This window comes from Podarcis tiliguerta (genome assembly GCF_965153285.1).
Source record: "Podarcis tiliguerta genome assembly, chromosome: 2".
Taxonomy (NCBI): Eukaryota; Metazoa; Chordata; class Lepidosauria; order Squamata; family Lacertidae; genus Podarcis; species Podarcis tiliguerta.
In genome coordinates this window covers 14,418,434-14,440,486 of record NC_139535.1, presented here as the reverse complement: position 1 = coordinate 14,440,486, position 22,053 = coordinate 14,418,434, and the positions used below count along the sequence as shown (strand labels likewise).

General features: G+C 47.5%; 1 protein-coding gene across 1 annotated transcript; it reads right to left on the bottom strand.

The window, feature by feature from the left end:
* Positions 1–8,348: 8,348 nt before the first annotated feature.
* On the bottom strand, positions 8,349–11,135 carry IER3 (immediate early response 3). The gene is made up of 2 exons (XM_083424509.1): positions 10,864–11,135; positions 8,349–9,664 (listed from the first exon to the last, which is right to left on the bottom strand). The coding sequence occupies exons 1-2, from the start codon at positions 11,083–11,085 to the stop codon at positions 9,338–9,340; spliced, it is 549 nt and encodes a 182-aa protein (XP_083280635.1). The 5' UTR covers positions 11,086–11,135; the 3' UTR covers positions 8,349–9,337.
* Between the last annotated feature and the right edge of the window lie 10,918 nt (positions 11,136–22,053).

Here is a 22,053-nt window from a genome sequence, read left to right as displayed (position 1 = left end):
TTGTTTAATGCAAAATCTAGATTAAATGACAACAAGTGGAAGGAAGCAATTCTCTCCCCTCACCCACGAAGCATGTGTCATCGTGATATCCTTTGCCAGCAGGTGATGTGATGTCCAGTAACATGAGCTGCGGAAGTCGCTTTCTCAAGAGGAACACGCTTCCTGTCTTATTTCTAGGTATTTGCCCCTTCCATCCTGCCTATATCACCTCCCTCCCCATTTCCTCTTCTGCTTTGGAACGAGTCATATCTGCAGACGCTTTCTTCTCCTCAACTAGACTTCTCCTTTTCTTCCAGTGCCGGCCCACCCAGGAGGCAACGTGAGGCGACTGCCTCAGGTGGCAGGATACACAGGGGTAGCAGATCCAGCCTCCACTGCTACGGCCACTGCTGCAGTGTGCTCCTTCAAGGCCAGATATCAACCTCCTTGGCAGCCCCACATGCCAACTTTCTGCTGGTCTCCCCCCACCCTTGTTACTGATGTTAATCTTTATCCCCCCTTTCTTATTCCTGATGGGGATCTTCACTCGTCCATTCTTCCATGGCAGACGGGAGGTGCCATTTTGGGGTTTGCCTCAGGTGCTAGAATATCTTGGGCCGGCCTACTAGTCCTTGGTAGTTGGACGATATATTATACCGTTGCCTAGGGAACTGCAGTGCCCCCCTGTTGAAGCCGGGCCTATGCAGAGTGCAGAGAGTGCAGAGCTACAGTTCCCAGCACCTTGAATTTATTGCAGTCCCCAGGATTGTTCAGGGGGATGACATAGCTGCATACGCACCATGACGTGCCTCTGAGTCTTGTTCTACCCCCTAGGACCCTCGTACCTTCGGGACCACCTCTCCTGGTATGCCCCATGGAGGACGTTAAGGTCCATAAAACCTAGAGGTCCTGGGCCCTAAGGAAGTCAGATTAGCCTCAACTAGAGCCAGGGCCTTCTCAGCACTGGCTCCGGCCTGGTGGAACGCTCTGCCTCATGAGACCAGGGCCCTGCGGGATCTGATTTCTTTCCGCAGGGCCTGTAAGACAGAGTTGTTCCGCCTGGCATTTGGCTTGGAATCAACTTGATCCCCTCCCACTCTTTTCTTTCTCCTTTTTTCTTTTTGTGATAAAACTCCTATTTGGGGACTTCCCTGGCTTTTTTCTGGTCCACGTAGGACCAGTCTGGATAGTTGGCCTTGGTGAAGATTTGACGTTTTCACCCCCAAAAAGTTTTTGATTTGAGTTTCTATTGAAACGAGGCTGCATTTTAATGTTGTATTTTAACCTTGTTTTTAAGTTGTATCTTAATCAATTGTTTTATATCTGGTGTTAGCTGCCCTGATCACGGTCTTGGCTGGGGAGGGTGGCGTATAAATAAATTTTTTATTTTTATTTTTATTATGTAGACCTGCTGAAATTAATGGACATGACTAGGTTTATTCATTTTGGTGAGTCTACTTACAGCTCAACACACTTGAAGCGCCATGGCCTTCCTCCAGATTGTGGGAACTGCAGCTTGTTATTTATTTTGGGAATTGTAGCACTGGGAGGGATAAACCACAGACGCCAGGATTCAGCTGGGGGTGTGCTTTAAATGTATGGGGTTGTTTCCAATGTGAGTCCTGTTCAGAGTAGACCTATTAAGGTTAGTAGACCTGACCAACTTAGGTTAATTAATTTCCTCAGTTCGACTCTTGGTACAACTTGGTTGAAAACAGCCGGTGGTGTGCATAGCCCGTGGCTGTTAAAAGTGGTATAACAGTGCTTTAAAGTGGTATCATAGTGTGGATATGACATCATCTGATGTTCAAAACGTCGCCCATTTCCCTTCTACTTTTGCACCCCTTTTTCATTTCCTCTGTTCTGCACAGCCTCATCTCCTAGCGTCCCCTTTGGCTTCCTTCTCTGGTGCCTTCCTTCCTGTTTTGCACCATGTGGTTTCTCTTAAGGGTTTACTTGGCGGTAAGGGTGCCCTGGGACAAAAAAATGTGACAGTATTAACAAATAGAGAGTAAGAGAAGGGGCAGAACTGTGTACATAAACCATCACAGGCAGGCAGCTCACAGTTAACAAGCCTTCCACGAATCATAATTTCCCATGACTTTCCTTTCATTGAACATATTTTACAGGAGGGCTGCTTAAGAACGTAAGCACATAAGAACCCTCCAAGGGTCCCTATTTTCCAGGGACAGTCCCAGATTTACAGAAGCCATCCTGGTTTCTGATTTGATCCCGGAATGTCCCACTTTCCCTTAGGACGTCCCTATATTCGCCTGATAAATATTGGAGGGCATGGAAGGACGTCCCTATTTTCATCGGAGAAATGTTGGAGGGTATGGAGTTATGCACACACACACACACACCGAGTCAAGGAGATGAGTAACTATACAACCTTTGGGAAATGTCTTAAGGCAGCCCTGTATAGGGAAGTGTTTTTTTAAAAAATGTTTAATGTTTTATTATGTTTTTATATATCTTAGAAATCGCCCAGAGTGGCTGGGACAGCCCAGTCAGATGGTATAATAATAATAATAATAATAATAATAATAATAATAATAATAGAGCAGGACATCCCTATTTTCATCAGAGAAATGTAGCTGGTAGCCATTGATAACATTGCCAATTTCCCATATTGATACTTGCACGTCTCTAATCTGAGAAAGATGCAACATTTTCACTAAACGTCCCATGGGAAGAAATAAATCACCACTTTCTCACAACCTTCAAGAAGAAACCACATATGCATTCCATAAAAGAGGTGTCTTAAGAGTTTCAGTGGGTTGCATGACTTAATTTGATGTCTCTTGTGCAAGCGACCCTAATGAGATTATCTTGGTGTGAATCTTGTTGTTTCTTTGGAAGAAGCTCCAAGGTGTTTAGTAAAATAAGGCTGTGAGTGCAAGGCCAAAAGCACACAGCTCAGGCTTAGAAATATCTGCTCCGCAGGTATTGCCCCCCCTCCTGTTACCTCATCAGATTCAGAAAACAACAAAGATGGCCGAATGGCAAACAGGGAATGGCTGGCCAAGGTGAGGGAACATTTACCTCAGGGGTGCGATACCTGAGTTCTCAAGAAATGTTTACGAAGGCAACTGGAAGACGTCCAACAAGTTCAGGTTGCAATCAAGCAGAGTTTAGGGCTTGGCATTAGGAAATCAAAAGCTTCCTTGGCTGGCTGTCACAATTCCGTGAGAGTGATTTAGTCACATTTGGTTTAAGCAACAAAGGCAGGTTAAATGTGATGTAAGAAACCCACGCTTCAGAAAAAAGAGGATCAGACTTTTTGCAGCAAAGAAGGTATAGCACCCCTTTACCTAAAGTTTAGGGTGATGATCGATTGACGGGAAGTTGTGCGACCTCCCTGCAAACAGATGCGAATGACTGCTCATAGCTGTCAACTTACAGATTTGAAAATAAGGGATCAGCAGCCAAAATAAGGGATCAACAATTACTTTGATAAAATGCATATTTTGTTGCATGCAAATGGCTTTAGATCCCTATTAGGTCCATAAATTACCATATAGCACATATTCAACACAAAAAAACAGCAACAATTTGTTGTTGACAAAGCACAGCTGGACATAGAAAGGGCCCCATTACCTTCAGTAGCTTATTTAAGGGACATCATCAATAAGGGACAGCAGCGGGACATGGCGCTGGGATAAGGGACTGTCCCGCCAAATAAGGGACACTTGACAGCTATGTGGCTGCTCAGTGAACAGTGGGTGTTGTACAACGTCCACATGAGCTTTGTGAAAACAAATCTGGATGGATGCTCAACAAACAGGCCATCTGGAAGCTGCTAGGTACAATGGCTATGCCCTCTGCTTCTTACGGTCAAAGAGGCAGCCACACTTCTGAATACCAGGTCTGGAAACAGCAGGAGGGGAATTGTGCTTGATATTTGATACTGCTTTAAATGTATGGTGCCGATGGGGCTTGTGTGTTGCAAGACAGAGGAGCCCATAATATCTGGTGTGGCAACATGCTTTCCTTTCAACCACACGTTCGCCACGGAAATGTGGTGAGGAAATCCAAGGCTGATGACAGCTTTTGAAATCCAAATTAAGCGCATGTCACAGGGCAGCTTCACGCTTGGTTTTGTTGCAGGTTTGCCACAGTAACACGCTGGTCTCAGGTCACCGCACACACACAAAAGGCAGGGTGATCGCACCACGTGTCACTTTGTCGGTCCCAGGCGAGAAATGGGCCTACGTTTGTCAAAGGGCTTTGAATGGGGCTGCCATTGTGAGAGAACCGGAAACTTCACCACGAATTAGAATGAAGTACACAATGAACTGTCGTTTTTGTTTCCAGATTGCATATCTGCTCCTGATTATTATTATTTGCCGCTACCACCAAACCTCAAATATGCTTTTTCCTTCCCTTCCTTTGCCTTCCACTGAAGCCTCAAGGAGGAACTTAACATTCTTCCTCTTTTCCCCTCAAAATGGTGGGGCTATGACGTGTCCCTTGCATCTGACAGGATTTGCTCAGCCTGATAACTCCTCATCTTTTTTTTTTAAGGGAATTTCCGCACTGCAGTTCATTTGTGCTCTTGGAGCTTCTCCTGCCTGCACTTTCCACAGTAACATCTCCACGGCGTCATCCTCACCAAAATATCATCCTATTTTGTTTCCTCGTTTAATCCAGATGATTAATCACCAAGGGGGGATTAGGATTTGTTTGGCTTGCCTTTTCAAGTTCAGGTGGAGTACAAATGGGGCTGTCAACCATCAAGGCTTCTTTCCTGCTGGTTTCATATATATTTTACCTTGGGGAGGGGGTCAGCGTCAAATAAAACCATAAGAAGAGCCTAAAGATCTATTCAGTCTGGTGTCCTGTTGTCATAGTGGCCTCTTTCAAAACCACCCTAGTTGCAAAAGGTGTAGTCAAGACACGAAAGGGTTAATGCCATAGAGTGAGCTGTCCTGCCGGGTTTAGCTAGGTCACGCCTCCACGCCCTTTGAAACTTTCACCACTGTGACTAAGACAGTTTTACTGAATGATGTATGGAAAATCACACGAACCTGACCTTTGAAGGGTTTGTGAGTAAACCAATGGTTAATTTACCAAACGTGTGGTCTTTTCCTATGCTGGAGGAAGAGGGAAGCTGTATAACTCACAAGGGCATCATTTTAATGGTCTGATAGCCTTTATTTCCATGTTATACTTTGCTACATGTTTGTGTGCTGAAGTTGGGACTTCGGGGCACCACACACAGCAGCTGTGCTAAGCTGCTTGGCTGTGCTAAGGTGTTCACCACAGGAAACTCCTTTCTATGCTCAATTCGGCACACTCGCCAGGTGTGCGAGGGAGTTGCTTGCAGGGAACTCTCTTGCACACCTGATTCAGCAGGTTTTGGCTCTACCGCCCATCAGCTGAAACCTGCTTCCACTCGCCAGCTGGGTGTGCACTTTAATGCTGATTGTGCTTTGGCAGCTGCGTCTCAACACCCACATATCTGATGTCACACATCAGGCAGCTGTAGTTTGGGGGAAACAGTCTCACAGACCAACTTTGAACCCCGGGTAAGCCAAGATTAAAAGATTTAAACCACATGATTTCCCCCCAAATAATCCTGTACTTTATTAAGGGTGTTGGGAACTGTAGCGCTGTGATGGGTAACAAAACTACTGTACCCAGGCTTTATTTTTTTTGGGGGGGGGGGAGCTGTGTGCTCTAAATGTGTGTTACATGTGTGTTTGATGTATGGTATGGGTGTGACCTTAGAGGCCTTAACCTTCCTTTGCCCTGAGATAACAATCAGCTCTCAAGTCACCAGAAATATGAATCAAGTATTATTTCCCCATAGTTTTTGCTCAACTGATAAAAAAACAGCAACGGGCTGGATGAGACAGCAGGGTGTCGTGGTTAAATGTCAGATTAGGACCAGGGACACCCTGGTAAAAATAATTAAAAAATCCCCACCCACTCATGAAGCTTGCGGAATGACCTTCAGCCAGTTAGTGAGCTTATTCTGCCTCACGAGATGGATGAGAGGATAAAACAGGCTGTTGGGTCATTACCTCCCCGAAGGAAGAGCAGGGTAGATATGACCTTTTTGAAATGGGTGCTTCACCACTCCATCATCTTGGTTCCCCCACCAGAGTATATGAGTGACACTGAAGCTGTGGGCAGCTCAGGGGACCTCTGAGCGACAGCCTAGCACCCTAAATCCACATATATTCATATACCGACAGGCCTGCCAGTTTAGACAATAGTTTATGGGAAGTGGGTGTCCCCAAAAGCCTAGTCTGGCACAAGTTTCCACGATAAACTAGACGTTCTTAGATTATTCTAGGAATTGTGGCTCTCTAAAGGGAACAGCTCCTGCCAACCTAGCAGTTTGAAAGCACGACAAAGTGCAAGTAGATAAATAGGTACCGCTCTGGAGGGAAGGTAAACGGCGTTTCCGTGCGCTGCTCTGTTTCGCCAGAAGCGGCTTAGTCATGCTGGCCACATGACTCGGAAGCTGTACGCCGGTTCCCTCAGCCAGTAAAGCGAGATGAGTGCCACAACCCCAGAGTCAGTCACGACTGGACCTAATGGTCAGGGGTCCCTTTACCTTTACCTAAAGGGAACAGGGGTCTTCTAAACAGCAGTCAACACCATTAACAAACTACAGCTCCTAGAATTCTCTGGGGGAGAACCCACAATTGTTTATAGTGGTATTATAGTGCTTTAAATGTATGGTACAAATTTGATCTATATCTGGCCTTTATTGAACATTCATCCTGATTGGTTATGGGGACGTTATATGGCAAGGAGCGGTCCTGATGATTTTCTCACAGGATGTTAGCATGTCTTCCTGTTAATCGTTCATTCACACACACACACACACACACACACACACCACACTTTTCAACACGTTTCCTTGTAACTTTCCAACCTGCAAACAGACACCCCGCCCTCTGGCAAGTGGAATTCCCCCCCACCCCCACTAGACTGACAGAGCATTTTACCCCACATTAACAGTGCAAACCTAAAGTTATGGCATGTGCTTGAATTCCTCCTGCAAAATGGCACCGGCCTGGAGGTACACCCTAAGTACATCCATGGTCGGATTGGTAACAAACTCCCTGGACTATGCTTCTCCTTGAAGGATACGGCTTGAGTTTGTTGCGTACGTCACCAGAGACCTCTACTCTGCACACAACTTGACCACAGCCTCTCATTTGCTCCTGATAGAGTGTGTTGATACAATATGTAAGAGCTAGTTAGCCGTGAGGCTTATGTTTAATTGGGTTTGTTATTGGAGCCTTTCTTGGCCGTTTCTTGCAAGAGCCAGTGTGGTGTAGTGGTTAAGAGCAGTGGACTCGTAATCTGGGGAACCGGGTTCGCTTCCCCGCTCCTCCACATGCAGCTGCTGGGTGACCTTAGGCTAGTCACACTTCTCTGAAGTCTCTCAGCCATACTCATTTCACAGAGAGTTTGTTGTGGGGGAGGAAGGGAAAAGGAGATTGTCAACCGCTTTGAGACTCCTTAGGGTAGTGATAAAGCGGGATATCATATCCAAACTCTTCTTCTTCTTGGGTTCATTCAGCTACTTCTAAAAATAAGATATGTACCTAGCACAATTCTTGGTGGCATTACCGATGCTACTGCCTACAGAAGCAGAGGGTGGAATACAACATACCCTCTTGATCACCACAATAACTTTTAACTGTGCAATTGAACGTCCCCTCTTTGACTTCTTCCTACGCCCCTCCCAAATCAGTTAATGATTTCCCCGCTCCCCAACCCTCTGGAGCAGGCATAGGCAAACTTGGCCTTCCAAATGTTTTGGGACTACAACTCCCATGCTCCCTAGCTAATAGGACCAGCGGTCAGGGATGATGGGAATTGTAGTCCTAAAACATCTGGAGGGCCGAGTTTGCCTATGCCTGCTCTGGAGCAATTTGGGGGAAAGGAGTGGAGTCCCATTGAGCAGCTAAAGGTCTTTGCAGTGACAGAATGAGTGCATTGGATACCACCCAAAATCTCCCATCTTGGTGCTTATCACTCACACCTATGTAGTAACAGGGAAGTACTGCTAGGCTATAGCGCTTGACCAGGGTCTTGAAGACCTTTAAATCCCTTCTGAACCAAGGAAATTGCAATATGCTGAGCTGGTCCATTTAGCTCAGTGTTGTCTACACGGACTGGCAGCAGTTATCTGGGGTTTCAGACAGGGACGTCTCCAAACACTACCCAGAGATGTTGAGGATTGAACCTGGAACTGCTAGCAAATGTTATTCTCCCCGAATTGCAGCCCAGAAGCCCCTCTTTGGTCATCTGTTTTATTTTTCTATTATATCTCCTAGCCCTCTGGGCTATCCTCCTCCCACAACACTTTGACAAAAGTGTCAGTCAGACAAAAAAAAAAATTGTGTCTCATGTAAAACATTTATTCACTTTTGTTCACAGAACATACAAAGTTCAGACAGTTCATCTGCAATAGCGTGGACACGCACAAGTGCAATTCACAAAAGAAATCTACTGCAATTTCGGAAACGTTGGTGTGGAAGTGGTCGCTGCTTTTGAGAGCATGCTTACACAGTAAGCAAACACCGCTGGCTAATATCCGGAGCAGAATAAATTTTAAGTCAAGTCTCCTATGATGCCTTTGCTTTTCCTTTTCACCGTGTCCTTCTCTGTCAGTGAGCCAGAATTGCTGTGGCTTGTTTTTTCCCCATCAGCCTCAGAAAATGTCAGAGCTTGTGGGAGGGTTGTTACCTATCTGATTTTCTGTAATCTCAGAGCTGTCACACTAATAATTTCCCCACCAAACCAGCTAAGAACACCATAGCACCATCCTCCAATGTTCCCAACCCTACTTTAATCTTCATAATTTTTTAAAACGTTTCCCCACTTAAGCTCTAAAGCGATTATGTCCGGCCACGACAGAGAAAGACGTACATGACAAGTTGTGTGTGTTTTTATTTCAGCCCAACGGTGTAAGCCAGCATTTTCACTTGCAAACTCCCAGTTTCACGCAGATTTAAATTAAGTCAGTTTAAATTAAACACATTAAATTATACATAATTATTATTAATAATTATTAATTAAATAAATATTAAATTAACATCCTTCACTCTGCCTGCCAGATGTCTGATCTGCTGCAGAAATAAAATAACATTAAATAAAAACACAAAACCTTCCCCTTTCCGTGTTCAAAATGTAGTGTCGGTTCAAGTTTCTTTTGACGTCAGTCTTGCTGGGTTTGGAGCAAAATTGCTCCGGAATGCCAGAAGGAGCTGGCTGTGTTTCAAACGGCATTTAACTCATTCGTGGCTTGAATTCTGCTTTTTCTCAAGCCAGATGTGAGCACTGCAGCCTGGGCTCCCCCCTCACAGTTCTCTCCCCTTGGGGGTCTTCAGAAAGCGGCTGGCCTCTGCTCCAAAAACTGAGTGATGTCGATGGCGGATTCGGCTGCCTCCCAATCTCCCCAGTCCCAACCGGTGCTGTTGGCTGCCTCTTCGATTTCAAAGGAGGCCACGATGAGCTGCTCAAGGAGATTCTCCTCCTGGGATGCCCTCATCTCTGTGAGGCAGGCAGAGACGTTTTCCTCCGCATTCTGGGAGGAGTCCAAGACAGCGAATTCTTCCTCAGCGCTGTAGACTTGGAAGAAGATGATAGTGAGAAGGATAACGAAAAGGTGTTTGACGTAGCTGCGCTCCTCAGCTGGATAGTAGCGCTTTACCTGTAAAGGGAGGAAGAGCAGGCACTTAGAAACGCAAGAATGATCCCCCATTCCCATTCGCAGTTATGCGTGTTTCCCAGAATCCCTTTCAGCTGGCAACGGCAGCCTAGAAATCCAGATGCAGGGCAGCCCTTTTCCCAGAATGCAATGCTGTTTCCCACTGCCCTTTCACCAAACTCACCAGTGATTTCCCTCTGCTGTCAGCATGTTGCAATGCATTTTTCAAAATACCCCTCCTAATCTCACCTACGCAGTTACTTAGCTCCACCAACCAATTCACAACCACCTTTCCTCAGATCAAAATTCAAGGGGGGGGGGAACCCAAAAGAAATCTTGGCTCTGCTCCACTAGGGAGAGTCCTTGCTCCCAAACCTTATGGAGGAGAGGGAACTCTCTCCCCATTGATTCAGTGGGGAGAGGAGGATCCCACAACATGTTGAAGCAGGTAACATGGGATGTTTATCTGTGAACAAATCCTGCCTCTGTACCTGTTTTAGCATGTTGACTGGATTGCCATCTTCCCTGCTGGCAAAGCTCTTTGGGTTTTCCCCCCTTCATCCACTCCCCGCCCCCTTTTTTTTGGCAAAGCTCATGCGTTCCTGGCAGATGCATGACGTAAATCCAAGAGCTTGCCACCTTACCTTGCAGATAGATGCAAGGATAGGGAAAGTTTTGCCCGTGGGGGGTTTTAGTCAGCCGTGCAACTTTTGGCAAAGCTCAGGAGGCCTGCCAGTAAAAGGTGGGAACTAGGACTGGATATTATGAAACACGCACCATACACACAAAACACATTCTGCCTCTACACAAAGAATCCTGGGAACTGTGCTGTTTTGTAAAAAAAAGTGTGCTGGGAATTGGAGCTCTGTGAGGGGCAAACTAAAGTTCCCAGAATTCTCAGGGGTGTTCTTTAAATGTAGGGTGCTTGCAAAACCTTATTTAGCTCCTCTTCCTCCCCCCCCCCTTATTAGAAACCTGGATTAGAGAATCTACTGATCTCCCCCAAAGCTGCCACCCTGCGCACTCTTACCTGGGGGAAAAGGTACTACTGAACTCAGTGGGCTTACTTATTGAGTAAATGTGAATAGGATGGCGCTGTTAAGAGGGGTCCCGTTTCTCTGCCCCTCAGGAAAAACCCCTCCCCCTTCCAGAGGAACCCAGGAGTCCGAGCTCCCCTGCTGGGCGTGGCTGCGTTCACTTACCACTCGGGGATAAAGCACCCTCCGGGATCGCTTCTTGATCCTGTTCGATTTGGAGAGGTTCCTGGGAGCCGGGCTTTCGCCGGCTTCCGGGAGAGGATCGAAAGTGAAGTATTGGGGCCCAGTGGGCTCAGGCCTGCCGGGGCCGGGGACCATCTTAAGGGCGGGCAGAGCTGGCGTGCAAGCGTAGCACATCGTCGCAGTCGCGCCGTACAAGGTATTCATGCAGCGAGAGCGAGCGCAGAGCGAAGCGACTTTTTGTCAGATTGACTTAGGCGCCCGCCGGGCAGGAGCTTTTATGAATGGCAGAGGCCACGCCCACGCCGCCACCCGATTGGCCGAGGCGGCCTGATGCTCAGCAGACAGCTCAGCCTGGAAAATCCAGACCTTCCAAAGTGCAGAGCTGGCTGAGCGCCCGGGAGGAAATGTGAGGCAATGGCACGCAAAGAGAGAGAGAGAGAGTGAAAAGAGCAGGATTGCGTAATTTGCAAAGAGCAGAGCGATATGGGCTGAAAACAAACAAGCGCGCCAGTGCCCTTTCCTCATTTAATAGCTCGCTGCCTATATGGATGCACACATCCAGGGCCGGATGTAGGTTTGATGAGGCCCTAAGCTACTGAAGGTAATGGGGCCCGTTATATGTCCAGCTGTCCTTTGTCAACAACGAATTGTTGCTGTTTTTTGTGTTGAATATATGCTATATGGTAATTCATGGACCTGATAGGTATCTAAAGCCATTTGCACATAACAAAATATGTATTTTATCAAAGTAATTGCTGAACTGAAATACAATTAAGAAGAAGTATATTAATAGGTAAAGGTAAAGGGACGCCTGACCGTTAGATCCAGTTGCGAACGACTCTGGGATTGCGGCACTCATCTTGCTTTATTGGCCGAGGGAGCCAGCGTACAGCTTCCAGGTCATGTGGCCAGCATGACTAAGCCGCTTCTGGCAAAACAGAGCAGCGCATGGAAACGCCGTTTACCTTCCCGCCAAGCAGTACCTATTTATCTACAGCGGTACCTCAGGTTACATACGCTTCAGGTTACATACGCTTCAGGTTACAGACTCCGCTAACCCAGAAATCGTGCTTCAGGTTAAGAACTTTGCTTCAGGATGAGAACAGAAATCGTGCTCCGGCGGCGCAGCAGCAGCAGGAGGCCCCATTAGCTAAAGTGGTGCTTCAGGTTAAGAACGGACCTCCGGAACGAATTAAGTACTTAACCCGAGGTACCACTGTACTTGCACTTCGTGCTTTCGAACTGCTAGGTGGGCAGGAGCAGGGACTGAGCAACGGGAGCTCACCCCGTCACGGGGATTCGAACCACCAACCTTCTGATCGGCAAGCCCTAGCCTCTGTGATTTAACCCACAGCGCCACCCGCGTCCCTCAAGTATATTAATAGTGAAATACAATTAAGAAGTATATTAATAGTGATAGTGACATTTTAGGTAGCAGGCGGGGCCCATTACTTGCATCATAGGAGCCTACACAACACAAAACACTGTTGCTGTATATAGGTTTTATTTTATTTGTTTCTATCTTATATTTTGGAAATGTACATCCAGTTTTTTTCTTTAATTTTTTAGGGGGGCCCTAAGAGAGTGGGGCCCTAAGCTATAGCTTATTTAGCTTATATGTAAATCCAGCACTGCACAGATCCTACCCTGGCCTTTGAAATACACAAATAGGCCATTGCAGAAGGCGAATAAAGAATGGCTAGTATTTAAAGAATATTTGAAAACCTATTATGATAGCAAGAACCTCCTGGCAGACCTTAAATGATTCTTGTAATGCACAGACAACAAACTAAAAAATATTTCTCTGAAGGAAATTAAGGAAACAAAGTATAATAATATGATACTGTGTAAAGAACAACAAATGGGACTTAGTTTTTTGAGAACAATCAGAAGTTTATATTATCCTTCTTATTTTCATTTTTTATTTCCTTTTCCTTTTTATTTATTTTTTGTTGTATTTTTCTTTTTCTTGTGCAGTGTTCGTGCTTAAACTGTAATATGGGAAATTGTTGTGTAAATACCGTATTTTTCGCCCTATAGGACGCACCGTCCCATAAGGCGCACCTAGTTTTTTGGGGGGGAAATAAAGGAAAAAAATTATTTCCCCCCCAGGCGCGGGGTTGGGGAAGCCCGAGCTTCCCCCGACCCCAGCCCCCAAACTGGCAGCTCTCTGCAAGCCGTGGGAGCCCAGTGCTGGCTCCCGCTGCTTGCTGAGAGGTCCACGAAGCCTGGACGCGCTGAGCTCAGCGCGCGCAGGCTTCAGCTTGCAGGCAACTCTCCGCCAGCAGCGGGAGCGCTCCCGCTGCTAGCGGAGAGGTCCGCGAAGCCTGGACGCCCTGAGCTCAGCGCGGGCAGGCTTCAGCATGCAGGCACGTCTCCGCCAGCAGCGGGAGCGCTCCCGCTGCTAGCGGAGAGGTCCGCGAAGCCTGGACGCGCTGAGCTCAGCGCGCGCAGGCTTCAGCATGCAGGCACCTCTCCGCCAGCAGCAGGAGCGCTCCCGCTGCTAGCGGAGAGGTCCGCGAAGCCTGGACGCGCTGAGCTCAGCGCGCGCAGGCTTCAGCATGCAGGCACCTCTCCGCAAGCAGCGGGAGCGCTCCTGCTGTTTGCGGAGAGGTCCGCGAAGCCTGCATTCGCCCCATAGGACGCACCCAGATTTCCCCTTCATTTTTGGAGGGGAAAAAGTGCGTCCTATAGGGCGAAAAATACGGTATGTGTTGAATGTTTCATCAAGATTTAAAAAAAAACAGAAAGGAGGGGAAAAAAGAAATACACAAAGAGGCCAGTGACTTTTATAATCTATGCAGCACAACATCTGCACACATGCACACACGGACAGGTGTTGTTGTTGTTCGTGCTCTGTGGTCCACTTGAACAGATAGAAGTGGACAGGGGTTCTGTCATGGATGCTTTAATATGGTGCTGGAGGAGACTCTTGAGAGTCCCATGGACTGCAAGAAGATCAAACCTATCCATTCTTAAGGAAATCAGCCCTGAGTGCTCACTGGAAGGACAGATCGTGAAGCTGAGGCTCCAATACTTTGGCCACCTCATGAGAAGAGAAGACTCCCTGGAAAAGACCCTGATGTTGGGAAAGATGGAGGGCACAAGGAGAAGGGGACAACAGAGGACGAGATGGTTGGACAGTGTTCTCGAAGCTACCAGCATGAGTTTGACCAAACTGCGGGAGGCAGTGGAAGACAGGAGTGCCTGGCGTGCTCTGGTGCATGGGGTCACAAAGAGTCGGACATGACTAAACGACTAAACAACAACAACAACAGAGTTAGAAGGGGCCCTGAGGATCATCTGGTCCAACCCGCTGCAATACAGAAATACGCAGCTGTCCCTGATTTGCCTGGTAGATCCAAATTTTAATAAGGAATGGTGAAAATTTATAACTTATCTTAAAAACCATTGTAAATAGTTAAAATCGTTGGTAGGATTGGAATATCACTTGTAGTTTAATGGTGAATTTTGGACACAATGGAGGGTAAAAGATTTTGGATTATCATAAAGCAGGGGTCAGCAACCTTTTTCAGCAGGGGGCTGGTCCACAGTCCCTCAGACCATGTGGTGGGCTGAACTATATTTTGAAAAAATATATGAATGAATTCCTATGCCCCACAAATAACCCAGAGATGTATTTTAAATAAAAGGAGACATTCTACTCATGTAAACACACGCTGAGTCCTGGACTGTCCGGGGGCTGGATTGAGAAGGCGATTGGGCCGCATCCGGCCCCCGGGCCTTAGGTTGCCTACCCCTGTCATAAAGGATGCAGGAGGAAATGATTAACAATAGGACCCACAAAGGGGAGGAGGGAAGTCCAAGTGATTCCTTGGAATCTTGTTTTTATGTTGTATGATATATGTGACTGTAAATTTTTAATTTGAAAAACCAAATAAATAAACGCATTTTAGAAAAAGAGAAAAGAATAAGCAGCTGTCCCAAACGGGGATTGAACCCACAACCTTGACATTATCAGCACCACACTCTAACCAACGGAGCTTATCCAGCTGACATATTTAGCTGAGATTCCTGCACCCCGGGGAGTTGGACAAGATGATCCATCGGGTCCCTTCCAACTCTACAGTTCTATGATTCGATGAAAGCTTAAAGGTAAAGGTAAAGGGACCCCTGACCATTAGGCCCAGTCGTGACTGACTCTGGGGTTGCGGCGCTCATCTTGCTTTACTGGCCGAGGGAGCCGGCGTACAGCTTCCGGGTCATGTGGCCAGCATGACTAAGCCGCTTCTGATGAACCACAGCAGCCCACGGAAACGGCGTTTACCTTCCCGCCGCAGCGGTACCTATTTATCTACTTGCACTGTTGTGCTTTTGAACTGCTAGGTTGGGAGGAGCAGGGACTGAGCAATGGGAGCTCACCCCGTCACGGGGATTCGAACCGCTGACCTTCTGATTGGCAAGTCCTAGGCTCTGTGGTTTAACCCACAGCAACACAATAAATGGCTGTGTTGGTATTCAGGGTGCCACAAGACTGCTGTCCCCCCCCCCCCACTGAATGGACAATGAAAGATTCCTGCATTGCCGGGGGTTGGACTGGATGACCCCTGGAGGCCCCACCCAACTCTGCAATTCTATGATTCTATGACGCGGGTGGCGCTGTGGATAAAAGCCTCAGCGCCTAGGGCTTGCCGATCGAAAGGTCGGCGGTTCAAATCCCCATGGCGGGGTGCGCTCCCGTTGTTCGGTCCCAGCGCCTGCCAACCTAGCAGTTCGAAAGCACTCCCGGGTGCAAGTAGATAAATAGGGACCGCTTACTAGCGGGAAGGTAAACGGCGTTTCCGTGTGCGGCTCTGGCTCGCCAGAGCAGCGATGTCACGCTGGCCACGTGACCCGGAAGTGTCTCCGGACAGCGCTGGCCCCTGGCCTCTTAAGTGAGATGGGCGCACAACCCTAGAGTCTGTCCAGACTGGCCCGTACGGGCAGGGGTACCTTTACCTTTACCTTTATGGCTACGAAGGCAGGAGAAGACCTCACAAAGATGTTCTAAGAGGCAGTTCCAGGTATGGGAAAGAGCAGGAAAGAGCAGAAGACCTTTGGATGACGGAGGGGATTGGAGGTGGAGGTGCTGAAGGTCACAGACAGCCGTAAGTTGAGGACAGAGAGAAATAAGGGCAGGGGAGAGGCAAGGAAGGCTTCGAAGGTAAAGATGGGGATCCTGCGCAGGGCCTGGGTGCAGGTTGAAAGCCTGTGTAGGGACTGAAGGAGGGCACACTTCTTACACGCTCTTAAAATATTGTCCTGAGTTTGGGGAGGGGAGACTAGGCTGTATGCCAAGATCCTTCTAAGGAACCAAATGTTGTATACTACTGTTTTATAATAATTTAGAATTTAAATGTATTTTCATGTAATGTTTGATACTTCCAGCTGATGAAGGTGAATACAGTGGTACCTCGGGTTAAGTGCTTAATTCGTTCCGGAGGTCCGCTCTTAACCTGAAACTGTTCTTAACCTGAAGCACCACTTTAGCTAATGGGGCCTCCTGCTGCTGCTGCACGATTTCTGTTCTCATCCTGAAGTAAAATTCTTAACCCGAGGTAATATTTCTGGGTTAGCGGAGTCTGTAACCTGAAGCGTATGTAACCTGAAGCGTATGTAATCCGAGGTACCACTGTACATCGAAACAGGGCCCTGTCCTGGTTTCTGATCCATAATTGACTTCTGACTTCTGCTCAATGATTGAAACTAAGACCTTTACGTCAAATCTTACTATGGACTAACATGAACTTATCTCTACTCATAAACTCTTATCTTTAATACTGTAACGAATTATTGTGTTATACATATCCTTATTGGTTTGAGTTTGTAATCTCTGTTTGAGTTTGTAATCTCTGTTTGAGTTTGTAATCCTTGTCAGAATACATACTTTTGAATGGATTAGTTTTTGTTACAATTGACTATTGATTTGCGGGTCTCACAAGAGTCTCCTCCAGACTCTTGAGAGTCCCATGGACTGCAAGAAGATCAAACGCATCCATTCTTAAGGAAATACTTTGGCCACCTCATGAGAAGAGAAGACTCACTGGAAAAGACCCTGATGTTGGGAAAGATGGAGGCCACAAGGAGAAGGGGACGACAGAAGATGAGATGGTTAGACAGTGTTCTCGAAGCTACAAACATGAATCTGACCAAACTGCGGGAGGCAGTGGAAGACAGGAGTGCCTGGCGTGCTCTGGTCCATGGGGTCACGAAGAGTCGGACATGACTGAACGACTAAACAACAACATTGATTTGTGGGTAGGGACCACTCCCACTATTGAAACTTATATTGGCCAGAGTTCTTGGTGTGCTTTTTTCTTGCTAAGATCCTTCTAATGCCTGGGTGCTTTGAACAGCCAGGCTAGCTTCCTGGTGAGGTGATAGCTCGGTACTGGGCTATTAAGGGAACAAAGGAACAATGTGAGCTAGAAGCAACAGGCTGGGAAGCCAGAGAATCAGAGCGATGCTTGATTTCTGTCTGAATCCAAGGCTGTGGCTACAGATGAAGCAAGACTCTCTTGCGGTGTTAATGCTGTGAACCCCTCTGTCATAGGCTCAGGTTGTACGTAGATACAGTGGTACCTCAGTTTAAGAACAGTCCTGTTTACGAACGATTCAGTTTACGAACACCGCAAAACCAGAAGTAGTGTCCCGGTTTGCGAACTTTACCTCAGTCTAAGAACGGAATCTGAACAGTGGAAGGGCACTGGCAGCGGGAGGCCTCATTAGGAAAAGCGTCCCTCGGTTTAAGAATGGTTTTGGTTTAAGAACGGACTTCCGGAACGGATTAGGTTCATAAACCAAGGTACCACTGTATATGTAAATAAACCATACATCATAAAGACACAGCAGTCTACTGTACCTCATTCCAAAGGAAACATGAATCTTGGGTAAGCGACCGGAACCTCTGGAATCTTGCACTGCTCAGAGATTGGGGTTGAACATAACAATATGTTTGTTGTATTTTAAGGACCCCTGGAAGGTTAAGTCCAGTCAAAGGTGACTATCCCCCTTTCAGGCGAAACAGGTCATGTGACCAGCATGACTAAACTGCTTCTTGTGCAACAAGACACTTTGATGGAAACCAGAGCGCACAGAAATGCCGTTTACCTTCCCGCTGCAGTGGTACCTATTTATCTACTTGCACTGGTGTGCTTTTGAACTGCTAGGTTGGCAGGAGCTGTGACAGAGCAATGGGAGCTCACCCCGTTGTGGGGATTCAAACCTCCAATCTTCTGACCGGCAAGCCCAAGAGGCTCAGTGGTTTAGGTGAAGAATGGGTAAATAACAACAATCCTCAAAATAGGTAAAATTGGTGATGTTTTCCAAAGACCATCGCTTTACCAGGAACGTATGAGGAAGCAACAGGGGGTGGATTTGGCCGTGTACAATATGTCGTTTCGGTCTCCCCCACATAAAGATTCTTTTGCCAAATGTAGCTTCTCTCTGACACACACCCTCCGAGAGCATGAAATAAACAAGCAACTGCGGCAACACAAATATGCCCTTGTCCCGGCATAAACATCCTGCGCAAGGAACACCCCCACAGCATCCCACTGCTGCCTTTAACACGCTCTCCGGCCCCATGAAATTTTGCAAACACACAAACAGTCAGGCCACATATTGGACATGTGCACTTGTTGAAATATAGGTCTGACACATGAAAAGGAGAAGCCAGGGAGGCGTAAACAGGCCAAGAAGAAGCGCAAAGTTCAGCTATTGGAGAAAAACAAAAAAGAACTGTGGATACGAGAAACAAGTTTAAAGATTGTAATACAGTCTCATTCACTATTCCCATTCATGTTTGATAGCTGTCAGCTGCCACACAACTTGATGGGGGCTCAGGGCAGCTGAGACAGGACCACTAACTGCAAACAAAAAGCATGGAAAACCCCCCACCATACCTTTAAAGTTTAATTAATACAGTGGTACCCCGCAAGACGAATGCCTCGGAAGACGAAAAACTCGCTAGACGAAAGGGTTTTTCGTTTTCTGAGGTGCTTCGCAAGACGGATTTTCCTAAGGGCTTGCTTCGCTAGACGAAACAGCCCTGCCTCTCCTGTCATGGCGCTGGTCACTGCACGCACGCTCGCTTCCCCGCTTCCCCGCTCCTCCGGCTCCCTCCCACCTTCCTGCTGACGGCTCCTCCAGCTCCCTCCAGCTCCCTCCGACCTTCCGGCTGATGGCCGACCTCCCTCCGACCTTCCGGCTGCCTTGCGCTGCTGCCCACCACCCTCGCGCGCTCCTCTGAGAGAGCCGTTGCCGCCAGCAGCCAGCGTTGCAGCCGGAGTCACGCTCCTGAGCCCCGCCGCCCTCCAGCAGCCGCGTCGCGCGGTGGCCACAAGGCGCGGGTGAGTCCAAGGTACCGGCTGCGGCATCTGCCCTGCTTCTCCCCACCCCTCCCCGCCGTGGTGCTTCGCAAGACGAAAAAACTCGCTCTACGAAAAAACTCGCGGAACGAATTAATTTCGTCTTGCGAGGCACCACTGTACTTACAACCAGCTTACAAAATGTTGGTGGGGAAACTAAAGCGGCTGGTAAAATATATGTTGCCGTGGAGAAGCAGTGATGAGATGTGTGTGCTTAACCTTTTCTCTGATATGTTTTCCCACTGAAAACAACCCCCTACCCACCATCATGTACACACACACACACACAGAGTGGTGCGTTCAAGTCATTTTAGACTCAGGATGTAAGGGTCTTACGGAAGGGCTCATTAGATCAAGGGTCAGCAAACCTTTTCAGCCAGTCCACTGTCCCTCAGATCTGTGGGGGGGGCGGACTATATTTTGAAGAAAAAAACATGAATGAATTCCTATGCCACACAAATAACCCAGAGATGCACTTTAAATAAAAGCACACGTTCTACTCATGTAAAAACACGCTGATTCCAAGGGCTGTATTTAGAAGGTGATTGGGCCGGATCCAGCCCCCGGGCCTTAGTTTGCCTATCCATGCTTTAGATGGTAACACACATTATTTCAGTTACTTTGAAAAAAGTGATAAGCCAGCCATGCTGAGTTAGGGGTCCTCCTGATCCTTCTGCTAATCAGTGGTGCCCATTGGGACTGTTAGGGTGACAGGCAGGGAGGCCACCAGTAGGTGGAGCCATAGCCAACGACAGGCAAGACCATCTGATTCTTGTTCTGCCCCCTTCTTCCTCCCTGCTGAGTTCTGCAAAGGCAAAACTGAAACTAAGGAGGAGGAAGAGGGTAGGTTTGTTAAGAAGGCAGGCAGGCAGGCTTGTGGTGGCTGCGGCTGGCTGGGGTTGGTGTGGCAATGTGTCCGTCATCCTGATGGACCAGCCTCTTCTGCTTCTGAGTGCAGACTGCCCAGATGCCTAATATTCAAGACAATTATCCATGTCAAAGGATGGGCCAAATTGGCAGTAGAACCAGCCTCCCATTGAACCATCATGGTCTCAGCCACCCTGGTGTTCCCTGTAGATTTTGTTGTTTAGTGGTTTAGTCGTGTCTGCCTCTTCGTGACCCCATGGGCCAGAGCACGCCAGGCACTCCTGTCTTCCACTGCCTCCCGCAGTTTGGTCAAACTCATGCTGGTAGCTTCGAGAACACTGTCCAACCATCTTGTCCTCTGTCGTCCCCTTCTCCTTGTGCCCTCCATCTTTCCAAACATCAGAGTCTTTTCCAGGGAGTCTTCTCTTCTCACGAGGTGGCCAAAGTATTGGAGCCTCAGCTTCATGATCTGTCCTTCTAGTGAGCACTCAGGGCTGATTTCCTTCAGAATGGAGACGTTTGATCTTCTTGCAGTCCATGGGACTCTCAAGAGTCTCCTCCAGCACCATAATTTAGATTAGAAGCTCCTTATATCTCAATTAATTGGCTCCGTCCAGTTAAGGACCCCTCTCATTTCTTTTCAGCAGTAAATTTGGATTTCCAGTATCCAGGGACGATCTTGACAATCCAGCGCCAAACTATCGTCATTTTGTTACCGGACATATTGCAGTGGGGTTTCCCCCCCATCATGTGCCTGAGTCAGAACATTTCCCCCTCCCCACCCTTCACATAGATGCTACTTCCTCTGTGTTTCTCATTGGTTTCTCAAGCATGGATTGCTGTAATGCACTCCGCCTGGGGCTTCCCTTGTGCTTGACCTGGAAACTGGAGCTAGTGCAGAATGCTACAGCACGGTTGCTGACAGCACACGACCCTGTCAGCATATAACATTTCTGCTCAGAGATCTTCACGGGTTGATTTGTTACTGACCCAAGCTCGAGGTTTTACTATTGGTATACAGTATCAAGCTTTTAATGGCTTGGGGCCAGTTTATTTGGGGGGGAGGACCACATTACCCCACAGGAGAAGGCAGACAATGCGGATAGAGGCTAGTTCAGGGGTCAACAAACTTTTCCAGCAGCAAGCCGGTCCACTGTGCCTCAGACCTTGTGGGGGGGCTGATATGTACTGAGTTGAATAGAATCCAAAAGGCAGCAGTCTGATTGGTCCTAGAGTAATAGGATCCAAAATGCAGCAGTCTGATTGGTCCTTGAACAATGAAGCAGTATGATTGGTCTGCAGGAGCCACCCAATCCAGCTCCAGAGGGAAGTGAATCTGCAACCTGATTGGCCTACAGGAGAATCCCAGAATTAGCCAATCACGTGCGACCCATTGTGTAAATCATGTATATAAAGCAGATATTTGGGGGGAACTTTCATTCCTTACTACTATGAGCTGAATAAAGAGCATGAAATCCACTCTCGACTCCGGGTATATTTCAGGGGCCGGACTATATTTTGGGGAAAAATATGAACGAATTCCTATGCCCCACAAATAATCCAGAGATGCATTTTAAATAAAGGACACATTCTACTCATGTAAAAACACGCTGATTCCTAGACCATCCATGGGCCGGATTGAGAAGGCGATTGGGCCAGATCCGGCCCCCGGGCCTTAGTTTGCCTACCCATGGGCTAGTTCACACAGACTACAGGTATGGACAGGAAATAGCAGTTTGATGTGAAGAGCGTTGAGATCAAATGTGCTTTTTTGTGGGCTACACTTGATCAAATGCGGGGGGGGGGGGGATATACCGTGAACGTGGTATATCCTGCTTGTGTCTAGATGGACCTTATATTTTATGAAAGTATTTCTGACGGAGTATCAACTGTATTCCTGAGAAGACCAAATGTGAACTGGAACTTGTTGTGTTTG